At 45.3% G+C, this 15,323-nt stretch overlaps 1 protein-coding gene across 1 annotated transcript in view; it reads right to left on the bottom strand.

Annotated features, from left to right (window-relative positions):
- Positions 1–15,323, bottom strand: part of LOC149333344 (multidrug resistance-associated protein 1-like) — a 91,563-nt gene that overhangs the window by 61,195 nt on the left and 15,045 nt on the right. Inside the window, exons 3-8 of the mRNA XM_089558634.1 lie at positions 14,891–15,025; positions 13,422–13,547; positions 8,796–8,930; positions 7,490–7,557; positions 5,539–5,652; positions 270–401 (exon numbers count right to left, since the gene is read on the bottom strand). Of these exons, the coding sequence (XP_089414760.1) occupies positions 270–401; positions 5,539–5,652; positions 7,490–7,557; positions 8,796–8,930; positions 13,422–13,547; positions 14,891–15,025 (710 nt within the window). The remainder of the gene's footprint in view (positions 1–269; positions 402–5,538; positions 5,653–7,489; positions 7,558–8,795; positions 8,931–13,421; positions 13,548–14,890; positions 15,026–15,323) is intronic.

Genomic DNA, 15,323 nt, shown 5'->3' with positions numbered 1-15,323 from the left:
ATTGAAAGTTAAAGCACATAGAACCAGCGAGGCACAGAGTTGAAAGTTGAGTGATTGATGACTTATTATGCCGAAAAAGAAGTTTACTTGCACAGTCTCAGTTCCCTCCTCCTGTAGGCACGGTTACAGAAACGGGCTCTGCCTTGAGTGCGCGTAAGACTGGATCAAGATCACTACAATAAATTGGCTGCGCAAAAACAGAACAAAATCTTTTCCTCGCATGGGTGCTATTTATACAGCAGACCAGTGGGCCAAGAAGCACGGCTTACTTAATGAGCGGTATTCGTGCGATGAGGTTTGCTTGATAAGCGCAGTTCACAGCGATGCAAGAGAGGACGTCTTGGCGCAGTACCTTTGCTAAGCAGATGGTGAAACGACATGCGTTAATTTTACCCGTGTACCTGCAAGATAAAAAAAATCAGTTAAGTTGTATGCAACTCAAAAGAAGGCGGACGCATTCGAGAAATGCACAGATGGTCAATGTGATTCATACGGCAGAGTGTACGTTGGCATTAGTGTTCCACTGCGCCCGTGGCGGGTGGTGTGGTCCAGTGAATCAATAACCCTATGAAACGCCACATCCTCTTTCCACTCGCCTGATCTAATCGAGCAATCACAGTTTGCTCCGCGATAACCTTCGGTACTCTCCCGACCCCCCCAACTGAATGGTGACCATGATTTCTCTCCAGTCACCTGTCGTCCGCTTCCGGCTCTCTGCACTTGCCAGCAGCCCTCTTCCTCATTATCCCTTCTTTCAGCCTCTTTTTCCCCATCCGCTTTCCTTCCTCTCTCCCAAGGCTAAACACGCCTCCTCCATCACCGTGCCATGATGAATGCGAGCAAGGACAAACTAAGGCTAAGATAAAAGATCCTCCTGCACCCGGACCACTTCAACTCAGTGGTAAGACGTTGCAAGCATCGACGAATGCTAAAACACGTACCTACGTAATTCAGCTAAATACGCACTCACTACAACCTGCAACATGCGACGGAGAGACCACGGCGGCGGTTTGTGCTTCGCAGTATTAAAATGGGTCACGATGCCCAGCATCAACTGCGGCCGGGCAGCGTCGCAAGGAAAAATTTTTGCTTGGAATCACGAGGCTACTCTTCTCGGCATTGCAAAGTACTGCTTTGTGAAGCGATTTCCGACCTCCAGTGGGGCCTCCTTATCGACGTCTTTGCGGCTCGAATCAGCCGTAGTCCTACTAAGACTAGGTCGTTTGTCACGAAATATACAGGCATATTGTGGAAACTGTCGCAGTTTTCTGAACTTTTGGAGACCAGACCAGCATTGCAATGGTCTAAAGCGGCCTGCAACCCTTCTTGCCATGCTGCGCTTTGATAAACTTTTGCCTCTGACGGACAACTAGCCAGAAGAGAACTGCGGGAATTAATTAGAAAGTAAGTGAACAAAAGTCGGCAAAAGTACGTTCCACCAAAGACGTTTTAAATAAAAATGTAACAAGATCTGGAAGGTGGGGTAACTCGTAAGTTCAACATTTGCGTTCTTAGTGCCGCTAGAGGAACTTTATTTATCCTCGAGGAGTATGATAGAACGGCCGGGAACTGTCACCTTTCATTCCGTGGGTGGGATAAAGGTAGGTGCATTTTGAGGACTTTTGCATTACAGTTTCTGTTCTACAACGCTCAAAATAATGAAAGGTAAATTTAAAGAAAAAGGGCATTTCCGCCAATTGAAGCTGTCTGCCTGTTCTCTGTAAATATTTTTGGCACAACTAGCCGTCTGCATTTGATATCAAACAACAAACGCACCGGCTGAGCAAATCTTAAGGTACGCTGATAATTTTATTATTGTTAGAATATCTCAAATTAACCACTCGGAATCCATTTCGTGGTTCATTTTGCATGTTTTAAAAGATGCCCGAAATCTTAATTCTACGCATGAACTTCTCCAAAATGAGCGTAGCCATTTTTAGATATTCTTTAAGACAGTGGTTTTATCTTCCGCTAGTGGGCATGACTTAATCGATGCGAATTTTCTGAAAAACACGGGCTTTTTTTCTTCTAGTTTTCAAACAATGATTGCTCGAAAAAGGTTTTTTGCCTGCCGAATGGAAGGTCGGGAAGGTCATCCTGTTCTATGAATCTGGTGACAGGCATTCTACATATAACTGCAGTCCTAATTCTCTCACTTGTATTTTACGTGAAATTCTAGAACATGGACTTGCATGGACTCTTGCTATCTTTCTCGAAGCTAAATCATAGTTTTTCACCAGTGCAACATGGCTTCCATAAGGCATGTGAAAAACAACGAGGATCATTTACGCATGAGCCAAACGTCATCCTTGAGCGCTTTTCCCTTGTCGACTGTATATATTTTAAAGATTTTTTCGAAAGCGTTTGATAAACTATGCCTAAGTCGCTTTGGGACGTTAAACCCCAATAAACCAACCAACAAACTATGCCACACTATGCCAAACTATGTTAAGGCGCTCAGCTTTCGACCGAAAAGTAGCGGATTCGTTCTTGGTCGCGGGGCTGAATTGGAGGCCGAATTCTAGAGGCCTCCGTACTATGCGTTAATAGTGCACGTTAATGAGCCGCACGTGATTGGAATTGTAAGGTATCGCTGGTACGCGCGGGGTCATTAGGACCGCTAGTCCTTTCTCAGCTCCCCGCCGCGGCAGTCTTCAATAGACCTCCCCGGCGTGAGGGGGGCGTTGGGGTGCGCTCGAAGCGAAAAATCCCATTTCGTGGGACGCGCACGCGAAGGCGCCGGGCCGGTCGGGTGTCCATCGCCCTTTGGGGCCGATTCGCGCCGGCTAGGCAAAAGAGCGGTGGGAGCTATGGGGCTGAATAGCCGCCACACGACGACACTCCCCCCCCCCCCCCCCCCCCCTCATCTTCAACCCCTTGTTAACGGACACCAGAAGAGGCACAAGCTCGCGACGAACGTCTGGTTTGAAAGCTCGGCGGACCTCCTGAAGATTACTCACTGTCGAAGGGAACGTTGACAGGGCGCCGTTGACGAGGGGGGCAATAAAATGACGAATAGCTGGCGACAGCGCGGCTGGCCGTGGGCAGCGAAGGCCTGCGTTGAATGACGCAGCTAACCGGGTGCCGGTGAGGCGCCAGCTAGTAAGCCTGGGGAAGGCGAAGTCTCCAGGGAATGCAGGTCCGAGCTCGCAGTGGCAGTTACAGCGGTAACTGCCCGTTTAAGCCCCATAATCCCCAATTCCGAGACGACGCCAAGGTCGGGGGGTCATTGGGGAAACTGATGGCACGTGCTCGCACGAGTGTGTTATTGTGTTTGTGCTTACTTGTATCTTGCGAAGGAGAGAATGTTCTGCCTCGCACGTGCTGGCACGACTGCGCGTTTGTGTTTGTTTTTGCTTTTACTTTGAGATCGAGAGGGTGGTTTACCTTACGGAAGTGTTAGCCAGTTCAGCCTTTTGTTGTTTTCTCTTATTGCTGCTTAACATGTCTCTTGTGCTCTTAAACTTGTATGTGATGTAAATATCTGTATGTAAAACTGCAAGTACTCCCTTTATCCCTGCACCCTAACTTATCGTAAGACCGTCTCCGACGGGGCGCCTCTGGTGCGAAGAAAAGCTTCAGTCTTCCAGTTGAACAAACCGTCTCTGGCGGGGAACCTCTGGTGCGCGGAAGGAAGGCAACAAACCTGTGAAATTTAATGGAATTTTCGGAGCCCTTTACGGCGTCCCTTTATTTGCTGCCAATCGTGGTCAATAGAATTAAACATTAAACGAATGTAAATTTCTGCGTGTGTCAAGACCTTGTATCCATCTACCTCTCTTCTACGTTAATAATGTCCCTGTAGATCCTGTTTCGTCTTAAAGATATGTTGGTATCTATATTACTATCGATCTCACTTGATTCATAGAAACTTGGTACGTGATTATTAATGCTAATTGGAGGCTGAGACACCTAAAATGCAATTTCTGTAACACACCTTCATCCTTAAACCTGCTCTTATATAAGTTACTGGCCCGCTCAAAGCTCGAGTATGCTGCAGCCGTTTGGGATGTGTTTCAACGAAGCCTAATTTACTCGTTAGAAATGGTAAAACACAATTCCGCTTTTTTATTTTTTGTAATTATAACAGAACAGCCAGAAGTTTTGCGATGAAGTTAAGTCCTAGCTTGCCATCTTTAGCATCTCACCGTAACACCCTTAGACTTTCACTTTTTCACAAGATATTTCATCTTTCCCTTCACGACGAACGGATCTGCCTTCCCAAGTACATTTCATCTGTCGCCGCGGTGGCTCAGTGGTTATGGCGCTCGGCTGCTGTCGCGTAAGCCGCAGGTTCTAACCCGGCCGCGGCGGTTGAATTTCGATGGATGCGAAATTCTCCAACAGCCGTGTACTGTGCGATGTCAGTGCATGTTAAAGAACACAAGGTGGTCGAAATTTCTGGAGCCCTTCACTACAGCGTCCCTCATAGCCCTAGTCGCTTTGGGACATTAAACGTCCACGAACCATGAACCAATACATTTCATCAAGCCTAGATTAGGATAAAAAATTCGCAATTCCATGATGCAAAACCAATGCCATGTTTAAGTCATTCCTCTCACTCTCAGTTTTTGAGGGGAATCACCTTCCCGCATCAACCGCTACAACTCTTGCTAACCAAAACTTCGAGACAGCATCAAATAACACTAAGTAGGAGCATCTATTTATTTTTTTGTACTACCAATTCATATACTGTATTGCTGCACAGTACTATATTTTATTAACCAGCAACTCAAGAACGCATTAGATACTATTGTATAACTGCGAGCCATCATTTCTGTACTAACAATTACTTTGTTGCACTATACGTTGTTTTTGCAACTTTTTGTAACCGCACCCCTCTATGATGCCTCTGGCCCTGAGGGTATAGGAAATAATTAAATCAATAAATAAAGAAATATACAAATAAATAAATTTCTTGTCGATGGTACACACCTTAGAAAGCAATGATATTGCACGTTTTCGCACATTTGGCTCACAGCCGTGATTACCCATTATCCAACGCCTTTTCTCCTATGGAGACTTGCACACACTCAGTTTTTTTTGTTAATGGTTCCATGGCCGAACACGTTGGACAGGCCGCAAGAAATTCTAAGCTCAGTCCTATTGCCAAGTTCTAGTTGCCTAGGGCAATGCAGTTTTCCTTAGTATACTAGTCGTGCCCAGAGCGTGGGTGGCTTGAGCTCCGCCCTCCTTTAACAATGACGAGAAATCAGAATGAGATTGTTCGACAAAACAGCAATGCGGTAAGTGAGAATAATTTCAAGCCTATGATGCAGAATTTGTCATTTGTCTGAGGATGAGGCTGCGAAACATGTTGGAGCTAATGGAACGAAGGCTGAACTGTGGCATACGGTGACTGAGACTTGTGTTAGGGTCAGAAAATAACTTTTTTTGGCATTTTCTATTGTCAGAATAATAAGGTATTGAGCTGTAGCTCGTGTATATTAGGTGTAGTTATTATGTAGCGCTAACTACAGCAGACGCGTAAACACCTATAGAGAGCGCTCAATCTATGAAGACATTGGTGGTACATACCTTTTTTGGAACCTGTCGAGAAGATTGACTTGTGGACGACACCGCAGGCCTTCGTCAAGGGCAGAGAGGTCGGCGTGTGCTACTCTGCCCGTGCGCGTTGCATTCCATACGTGCCTGAGTAAAAATAATGAAATTAAATGTGTAGATTGGAAGCCGTGAAAACAATGCGTAATAAATGTTCATTACGTGTTCCGAGCTTGCCTGAATAATCCGCCGTATTTTAGTTGTACATCGGTATTAGGATGCACTGAGATTGAGACAGTTACTATGTCTTTCGTTTCTTAAAACAAATTGTTCTCTTTGCTGCCTTCGTTTACATGCGCGGCGCAGACCGAAAGGAAAGAAAGATGTTCAAGACGACTTTGACAGAGTGTACAGGCTGCTAATTTAAAACGTGACGCTAGAGACCGCGGCTATCGACTGACTTCTCATGGAATTCTTATTCACCTCATTTAACTTCTGCTTTGCTAGAAGTGAACTAAACCTTGAAAGTTTCTGTTTTAGGGGACTTCACACCCTACGAAAAATACGCATGATCCACCGGCATTGTAAATCTGTTGTATCTGCAGAAACACATTACATTCAGATGGTTTTTCACCTTTAGTACTTATATGAACAGATGGACTTCAAACCAAAGTGGCACTTCGTCTTGGTGGCATGCGCATGCTGATTGTTGCCTCCCTTCCAGACATTTTTGGCCTTGAACTGCTTGGTTTTTGGATAATTTTTATACAGCTTGCTAAAGGCTTTGTAAATAGCTCTTGTACACTGAATATTCTGTTGTTCAATTCAAAATTATGGTTAAAAAACGTAAATTATACACACGAACATACACAACCCCCCACACAAATACCTCAACCCCCCCCCCCCCCCCCACACACACACACACTTGATTCATACCGGCAACGAAAAAGCACAATCACACACAGAAGGAAAACGTCGGTGTTTTTTGCGTGTTCCTTCTCTGTGTGTTTGTGCTTCTTCACTGCCAGTATGAATCAAGAATGTTACCAACTTGCCCTAAAACGTTTTTTACACCCCCCCCCACCCCCCCACCCCCACACACACACACAATTACGGCTTCATCCTAAAAAGCAGCGACAGTTAACTCAAATCTGAGGCCAGCTTCTTGCTTTAGGAGGGCCGTGCAGCAGTGAGAGCGTAGGAAGCGTCAGTGCTCAGCAGCAGCCACCGCCTCCGCGTGAGATTGGCGACTGCCTTGCGTTCATGCTTAGCTTGCCTTCCCTTGGGTTGACGCCCAAACAGATCGCTCCATGCAAACGAAGCCAAGAACCAAGCTATGGTAAGGTAGAGAAAAAGAGAAGAAAAAATAGGAGAGAAAAAAAGAAGAAAGAAGAGGAGGAGCGTGAGATAATAGAAGAACACAAATGGGAGAGCATTAGAAAGAAGAAAAATATTCTGGCTAATGCTAAAGCCTAAGCCGTTGCCTAGTTCACCTAGTAATATTTTATTCAAGGTTTTCCTCCTCAACCATATGAGGTAAGAAATGAGGATCTGACATATTTTCAGCTCTAAATTTTTATTTCCTAGCAAATGCAGCACCCATTCACAGCTGCTGTGTTGGAAATTCCTGTAGCTAAAATAGGACTGGATAATGGGGTTGAACGCTCCAAAGCGACTCAGGCTATGAGGAACTCCGTAGGGCGGGGGTCGAGATAATTTCGGCCACTGGGGGTTCTTTGACGCGGAATATCGCACAGTGCACGGGCCTCAAACATTTCGCCTCCAACGAAATGCGACCGCCGCTGCCGGGTTTGCACCCGCGTCTTTCGGGTCAGCAGCTGAGCACCATAACCACTGACTCACCGCGGCAGCTCTGTGGTTAAATAACAACATATACAGCAGTAGGAGGAAAAAATTTCGCATGTAGCGCCTACACCAAACGCTCCAAAAGTAAACGAGCAGAGAAATAAAGCAGTTAAATTCGTACCTCCAAACAAGTGTGTATAAGAGCCTAGTCAGCACCGAGCACTGAAGTTCTTCCATCGTGCTCTGAACCTGTGAACAATAATACAAAAAAAACTATACAGATATCAAGAACAATTATTATCTTTCCCACTCTGAGAAGATTTTTGAAGTGCCGCTTTCTGTCCGTAAGCGTTGAAATATAGCGAAGAAATGTGGAAAGGAAGCTACAGAATTTTAATCTTCAGAACATATAGCGCACCCTTATGCATGTTGCGCGAGCTGAATTGGTCACGCTGAAAAAAAAATCAAAGTCGTTCTTGGAAATCAAAAATCAAGTGAATATTTTTGAGTGTTGTTATGTACCAGATGATATTTTTTCGATCCGCCTAGATTAATATCGACTACACATGGATAATTTAAGATTTAAAATGGTGCTTCAAAAGCTAAATTGTGAAGTGTAAACTTGTCGAGCCCCATAAAAATGGTCCAATGTTGGTGCATCCCACGAGGTAGCCTTAGCGTAGACTTTTTTGTAATCGGCAACGACGAAAGCCAGGAGAATTAAAAAAATATCACGTGGCAGCTTGCTCTCTGTGCCCTTAGCAGCAACCCGAACCTATATCGCGGGCTGCGCGGTAGGACGATCACCGGCTTCTTTACTACGGAGCCGGTGAGAGCGTTGTAATGGCGCCGCATTCGGATACACCAAGCACGCTGACGCGAGGTATTTCTTTTTATTCGACAGGCATTCATTCAGGCCGAATAAAAAGGGCTACGCTAATACTGCCACTTAGAAAGCATATGGGTGGGACCATTCTCATGGCATTGGACAACTGTGCAGTTCACATTTGACTGTTTAATTAAACCATATCTAAAAAAGAGTAATTAATTGCGACCAACTAATCCCGTAGGCGGGACTAAATTAACACTAGCCGGTACTTTGCACAACTACTCGCAATATCCATGTGATTTCAGTACCGAAGAACGATTGTTTTTTTCAGATCTTGACTGATTTTGGCTGAGAGCAGTATTAGTAGAAAGCATGCAGCATAGCATGGCGCCTTTTGACTATTTGTAACTACGAACCGCATTGGAGTTCCTTTAATAAAAATGTATTCCGTTTTACAAACTGTAGGTGGGGTAGATAGTAACATCTTCTCTTATAAACTTTTATTACCAGAATTTATCTAGCACACTCTTTTTGACTGACATATGAATGTTTAAAAGGGTCTAAATATGTACAGAGAGCTATAAATATGAAGGAGTGTAGCGTCCATTAACAAATAATATTCGGTGTTACAGCAGAAACAATAAGCAAATCTCAGTACCTGCTTCCCGCTGCATGCTACCCTAGGAGTGTCCTGACAACCAGAGAAGATAATGCATCCCGTCACGGTGATGAGAAGCGCGGCTTCTGTCACAGACTTCATGCATGAGCTTTCGCGAGCGTATTGCTGACTGTCCTGCATAATGAAAAAGGAGGCTGTGAAACATGATATGCTGCGTAAAGAAAATGCGCGGATAATGAAACGATGCAAAACCGCCATTTATTTGCAACCCAGTGTTTTTTTCTTCCCGGGATAGAAAACACTATCACTGATTGCGGTTTTTCGTATATGGGGTTTAACGTCCTAAAGTAACTCAGGTTATGAGGAACACCTTAGTGGACTGCGGACGAATTCAACCGCCTGGTGTTCAACGTGCACTGACATCGCACAGTGCCCAGGCCTTAGGCATTCCGCCTTCATAGAAATGCGACCGCAGTGGCAAGGATGCCATGCGTGTCTTTCAGGTCAGCATGAAGAAGCATAGCCACTGAGCCACAGCGGCGGCACAGTATGGCAGTGTGGTTTGTTCTTTAATTAATTAAAAAACAAAAGATCACCACTTGGTGTTTTGGCTACTTTGAAAAGTCACGTTAAAATGTGAGCGAACGGCTTGTCGGGCGGCGCAGTTAAGTGTGAGGGGCGAAGCTAAGGCAAAAGGTCAGAGCGAGGCGCCTTGCTGAGTTGTCTTTTAATAGCTACAACCCTTCAAGACACGCCGACTGGGCTAAGGCAAAAAATGGCGATGGTGATACATCCCGTCAATGCGACGGTTTCACTGCGACTACTGGATGGCGTCTCCCCATTCCTTCACAACAAACCCGTAGGCGAGTATGACGCAGATGCTGCAGGCAGTTGAGCTGGCAGCGCAGTACGGTAAGCGGTGCTACACCGACCTCTCCTTCAATCTCAACGACCCATTTAATGGCAGGGGCACAAAAAAAAAAGTCACAACACAGTTTATAGCAAACAGGGCAGGTTAAAAGGGGTCAAAAGCAACACAACTGCTGCCGTCGGTTAAGCTGATAGGAAAGTGGGGCCGGGAGGCCCTACGTTGGCCTCACAACGACGTTTAGCACCCTCAGAAAACAATACAGACTTTCAGTTAACCGTTAGCGTCATAGCGTACCTAACGAAAATTGTGCCACAGGCAACTTATCTACACAGACAGTTTTAGCATAGAGTTCTAAAAATATTAAACGTGACCTGCTGGACATAGAGGCAAAAGGCCCTTCTAAAATGGCCGCCACTGCCGCTAACTTTCAAAAATATCATATTTATTACTCTTTTAAGCCAGTTATCACAAAAATGTATTTTCACCAGAAAATGGCCCAGAAATTGAAATAAAGTAAAATAAGAAACGTCAAACAGGGGCGCCTTCTAGTAAGGAGACTACTAAGTAAAACCCATTCGCGCAAGAATATATTCCATTTGGGCCTACCCAACAGTGCATCGACGAAACCTTTAATGGGTCTGGGGGCGCACAACACCTTGGATGAGTTAAAGAAGGCGCATCTAACGATGCAGATGGTTAGGATCTCGAAAACAGGGCCCCTCGAAAACGGACCTTTGCCAAAAAATATGCACCCGGTGGATCATAAAAAAGCCGAGGGGTGGTCTCCAGAGAAAGTACAAAGTACGGGCCGAGGACATTGTAAGGTTGAAGGCCGTCCAGCAGCGCAATCGACTGTCATCGCGACCCACTAGATGCGACAGGCACAGCACGAGGGCCGACTGACTAGGCGGGTTCACACAAAGGGTAAGCCACCTGACGCATTCTGGCGACACTGCGAATTTTCACTTGCAGCGGGTCACTTGCAGCGTTGGAGATGCGCGGCCGGGATGCGAAACAAGTCTTTCTCGCATGGCGCCTTGAGCTCGAAGGTGTGAACTCTCACTTAAGCCTTCGGCTCTTGTCGGGTACCGGCTGCTGAAGCCACTGTCGGTCTGCGACCGCGCAGGACGCGGATGAAGAATATAGGTAACCCCTTCGAGTCGCGACGTGGGTCTTCAGCAGATTCCGAGAATGAAAGTCTTTGCTGTTTTCTTGTTCTTTTTGGCTTCCTGCGGGAAATGTTTTGAGCCGTATAGTGCTTGGATGCTCTTTGTTAATTTTCGCAGCAGTGGTATTAGTGGTATACACTGTAGTATACATTGTAGTATACACTGTGGTACACACCGTAGGTGGTATCGACTGGCGCACAACCGCGCCGCAGCGCTGCGGTGAGCCGCCACCGGCCCCCATGATTGAGGTGCATGTAGCAGACGAACTTCTGCTCCGCAAGCATGTTTTCGTCATGTGTCGCATTCGGACTGCCGTTTGGAACCCCCCTGCATAAGAAATTTGGCCGGTAGTAGCTGGGAGATATAGCCGTACGTAACTACGTCGTAAAGAACGCTACTTCGATTGGTCAGCTGCTCGCATGTATTCTCTTTGCATTTGCAAATGTGTAGAAGAAACCTTCAAGTTCGCTGATTCTCCTGAACGCTTCCCTTCGTAGTGTGCCTACTACATCGCCATGCGGTGAAGGCCTTGGTCCCGATTCCCAGGCATACCACTTCTAACAGCAGTGTGGCCTTTGGATGTGCGCTCGGACCAGTTTGCTGACAGTAGGCCAACGGGACAGAACCCTGTGCCGATGATTCACCTTGGCTAAGCGAGGACGGTAAACGCTACGCGTAGTTTGCACCTGTTTCCCGTGTCCGCACGGTAGCGTCGCCACGGCTTGCGCTGTAGCATTGAAATGGCGTGGTGGGGAAACATTGCTGGCAAATTTGGTTTGTGGGGTAACGGATTGCGCAGCGGTAGCATGTTTTTGATAAGCAAAAATAAAAGTTCGCAGTAACAGTTCAAGATTAAGGTGATATTTCATGCGAATATATTTTTAATGTAAGTTTCGTGCTCTTCGATGGTTGGTACCGAATGCAAGCAGCCTACAAAGATATGAGCTTTGCCTCGCTAGGCTTAACTTTCCATACTTCAGGAGTGCGCCGTGTGCACGCATTTCTTCTGGATTGATTGCAGGGTGCAGCAGCAGTAAGAAATTTTAGTTTTGAATACTTATTTGTCAGGTGTTGTTTGGAGAACATTGCATTGGTCAGGTGTTGTCTGGAGAACATTAAAAAACCATAACGTTAAAATATGCAAAAGAAATCTATAATGCCAGCTAGAAGCAAATACACTAAAACTGCAAGAAGTAAATGCACACAGTTTGTCAGACAAACAGGTAATCACTAAAGATGATAATAAGTAGTGGAGCGTCGTTTAAGAAATGAGACACTGAAATAGTGAGCACCAACAAGTTGCCGAAGAAAATTGCGTAACACAAGAGCTTTACAAAAAAATTTTATTGTTCCAAATAACTATTCTACTTGAAGGAAACGCCGGCATTATAATACTAGAAGAGAGCAAATCCAAGTTTAGTGGTGAGGAGGCAAAGCTGAAGTTGATATTATTCCAGTGCAGCACAAAATTTGCTTCGTGAACAAGAAATTTTCGTGTCTCCATGACGTTGTTTGGAGTGTTTTATGCTTCGAAAATCATTTGTTTTAAACGGAAAGCTGCCCTAATGTTGCGACTCTGACAGGACACACTATGCAAGTTTGTTGTGGATTTCTATGAGCAATTTCACTGATGTCATGCGGCTGACGTATTAATAAAGTGTGTTCACAAGAAGACCTAATAAGCAAGTAGTTTCTTCGAACTGAAAAGACAGGGAAGAGACAGAGGAAAAAGCAGGGCCACCATACTCGGCGCAAATGCTGGACGTTGGTAGTAAGTTTCCCGCACTGTTGTCTTATGTCGTGCTCTTATAGCCATGTTTGATGTGAATATTTATGAAAGGTTCAGGGTTTTTTATTGCATTTAAACTAGTTTCGTTTGGCAGCACTACAGGTATGAGTTAAAAGTAAAAATGAAATTGAGGTGTTGTAAAAGATTAAGCCAAATCATTTCAAGCAGCATTTTTGATGAAGCTATATCCTTCATCATTCTGTTGCGTGCATTTAAGTCTGTCCTGCCGGTCAGAGTAAGCTAATACTTGAAAACTGTGCAGCCTTTTGTGGCCCCAACGGAGGATGTTCAGGGAAGGCAGCTACTTGTGAGACATTCAAGCTGCCCTATAAAAAGACGTCAGGGACACTAGGGGCAAAAGACGAAGGGAAATTCTGGAAGTCCTCACGATCGCCCGGAAGAGAAGCGCGTCGCCGCCACTCTGTTACCCCTGAGCGCGAAAATTTCGAATTACTAAAAGGAAAGTGTTCGCTTGCGTCTTTTTTTTTTCGGTCTTTTTTGATGCCACGTTTTTCTGTGCCAGGGTGTCAAAATGGCACTGTTTCACAACGGTTTGGTTTTGTTCATCTGGCGTTGTGCTCCCGTCTCTTCCATATTTAAGCCCATGGAAAACAATGTGTATTATCAGCTGTTAATTCGCACTTCGTTACGTTTGCGCCGCTCGTTCAAACTACAGTGTGAATAGTCTTCGAGAATCTTCAAGCCCAGCGTTTTTACTCAATGAACCATAAGCTAACTTGGACACATCATTGCGATCTTGAGGTTTGCCTGCCTCATGCTTTTCGCAATGCGCAATAAGTAGGGATGCTCCGTGTAATAAGAACCTGGGCACTCACTGCCGTGGTATGAAGAAGCAAGTCGGTGACGACGGCCACCAGGTGGAGGAAATGGGCGCCACAGAGTGAGAAAGAAGAACCGGCGTGGCGCCACCTTGCGCATAACGAGATAAAAGGCGCAGATATCTGAAAGCACAGATGCAGAGTTATATATCGATGCGAAGGACAAGCCACGGCCCAGCCAGAGTTTCAGCGTCACATGCAAAGCAGCAGCATGAATGATTATTTTATCAGGGCAGAGCCACCAGTATCTCAGACATCGCGCAAGCGAGGTCCCGCCGCACGGAACTAGTAACGAGTATTAGGACTCTACTGATCGCGAGTTTAAGTACCGTAATTTTTGGACTATAGTCCGTACCCCGTGTATAGTCCACACGGACTAATTTCGGCGGAATATAAGTGCTTTAGATTCTCCGCGAGCACTATACAATGGGTAATCAAGCATTCCACTTTCAAGAAGCAAAACTGCGCGTTTTGTGAGACTGCATTCATGTCAGTCGTACAACCCGTCGAAATCGCTTTACCCGGGGCTGTCCGAAGGAAATAAGTTAATCATGTCAAATTTGACGAAATTCTCTTCATTGACATCAACGCCGTCAGAATCCAATACCTCCACTGAAGCAGCTTGGCGGCTTGCAGGCTTTCCTGAAGCCATTGACGACAACCTGCTCTGGAAAACAGCCACCCTTCTCTACCGCGACAGCATTTCTTTTCATATCGAACTTGATTGCATATCGAAGCTGATTTCGCTATGTTGTTTTGCACGGTAACATATCGTAAGCGCCCACTCTGGGAACGTCTTTTTTTTATTTTATACAGCTACCGGTAGACTTCTCCGGCTCTAATAAATGATCTGAAAATATAAATTTATGTACAGTCCGCACACATAGATAGTCCGCATGACAGAAAATTTTTGGTTTTAAACGCATATAGTCCGCGGACTATAGTCCAAAAATTACGGCAATACACTGTCTTAATAGAAGCACGGCAACAAAAGTAGCCGAATTCCAAAACCCGAATGACTAGCTTCGTTGCATTCTCTACCTTCAGCCGACAACAGGACAAATGAGCCTTGTTATCCTTAGTTTTTCAGGTATTTGTTGTCTGTATTGCTTTCTTGAATCTCAACAGAAAGACATGAATTTACGGCAGCTTGCTTAAGGGTCCATGAACTTTCACCGTCTTGATGATTTTAAGTGTCTGGAAACAGCAGGATGCGCTGCAGCGTGGGCGTACCTCTGTGTTCCCAACCACAGCTGAACTCTGGTATAATAAAGCCGCTATAAAGAAGCCGAAAATGAAATGTTGCTCTTACGTTCCTGCTGCTTTTTTGCGCATTTAACGCTGTGTTTGACCATGAAGCTTTCGCGAAATGGTCATGGTGGAGCAGCCTACCATAATTTCAAGATGCCTGATTACGTCACTTTGAATTCAGGGAGGAAATTTGAATGTGCGTGGGGCGAACTTACCAGTGCTACAGCTAAAGCGAACAGCGATGATAACTTAAGGTATTTCAAGACAGTAAGGGTAGGTGGCGATTGCAATCTTCGCTCTACAATAAGGCCTTGCCACACACAAAGGGAGCACGTTGCAAAGCTGCAAATCTGAAAGGCAAAAACAGACAAGTCCAGCTTTCTTGGCCGCCACAATGATTTGTGAGGCACCTGTGGAATATTGTAACATACGGCTATGAACATATTGATGGGAATGATCTAACGTCCGATGCGCAGCAAAATCCAGAAATCCCGAAGTCCTCAATCCTGAAATCTAATCTTCGAAGGTTTCAGTGTATGATTAATCCCATTCTTGCCAACTGTTTTGTATTCGTAGACACAGATGGCAGCTCCGTTCCACCTAGTGAATGTTCTACTATTTTAAATGGCACCTTTTCAAGAAATTTCT

Source organism: Amblyomma mixtum, chromosome 8, assembly GCF_055824585.1.
Source record: "Amblyomma mixtum isolate Tamu chromosome 8, ASM5582458v1, whole genome shotgun sequence".
NCBI lineage: Eukaryota > Metazoa > Arthropoda > Arachnida > Ixodida > Ixodidae > Amblyomma > Amblyomma mixtum.
This window is presented reverse-complemented; position numbering and strand designations above follow the sequence as displayed.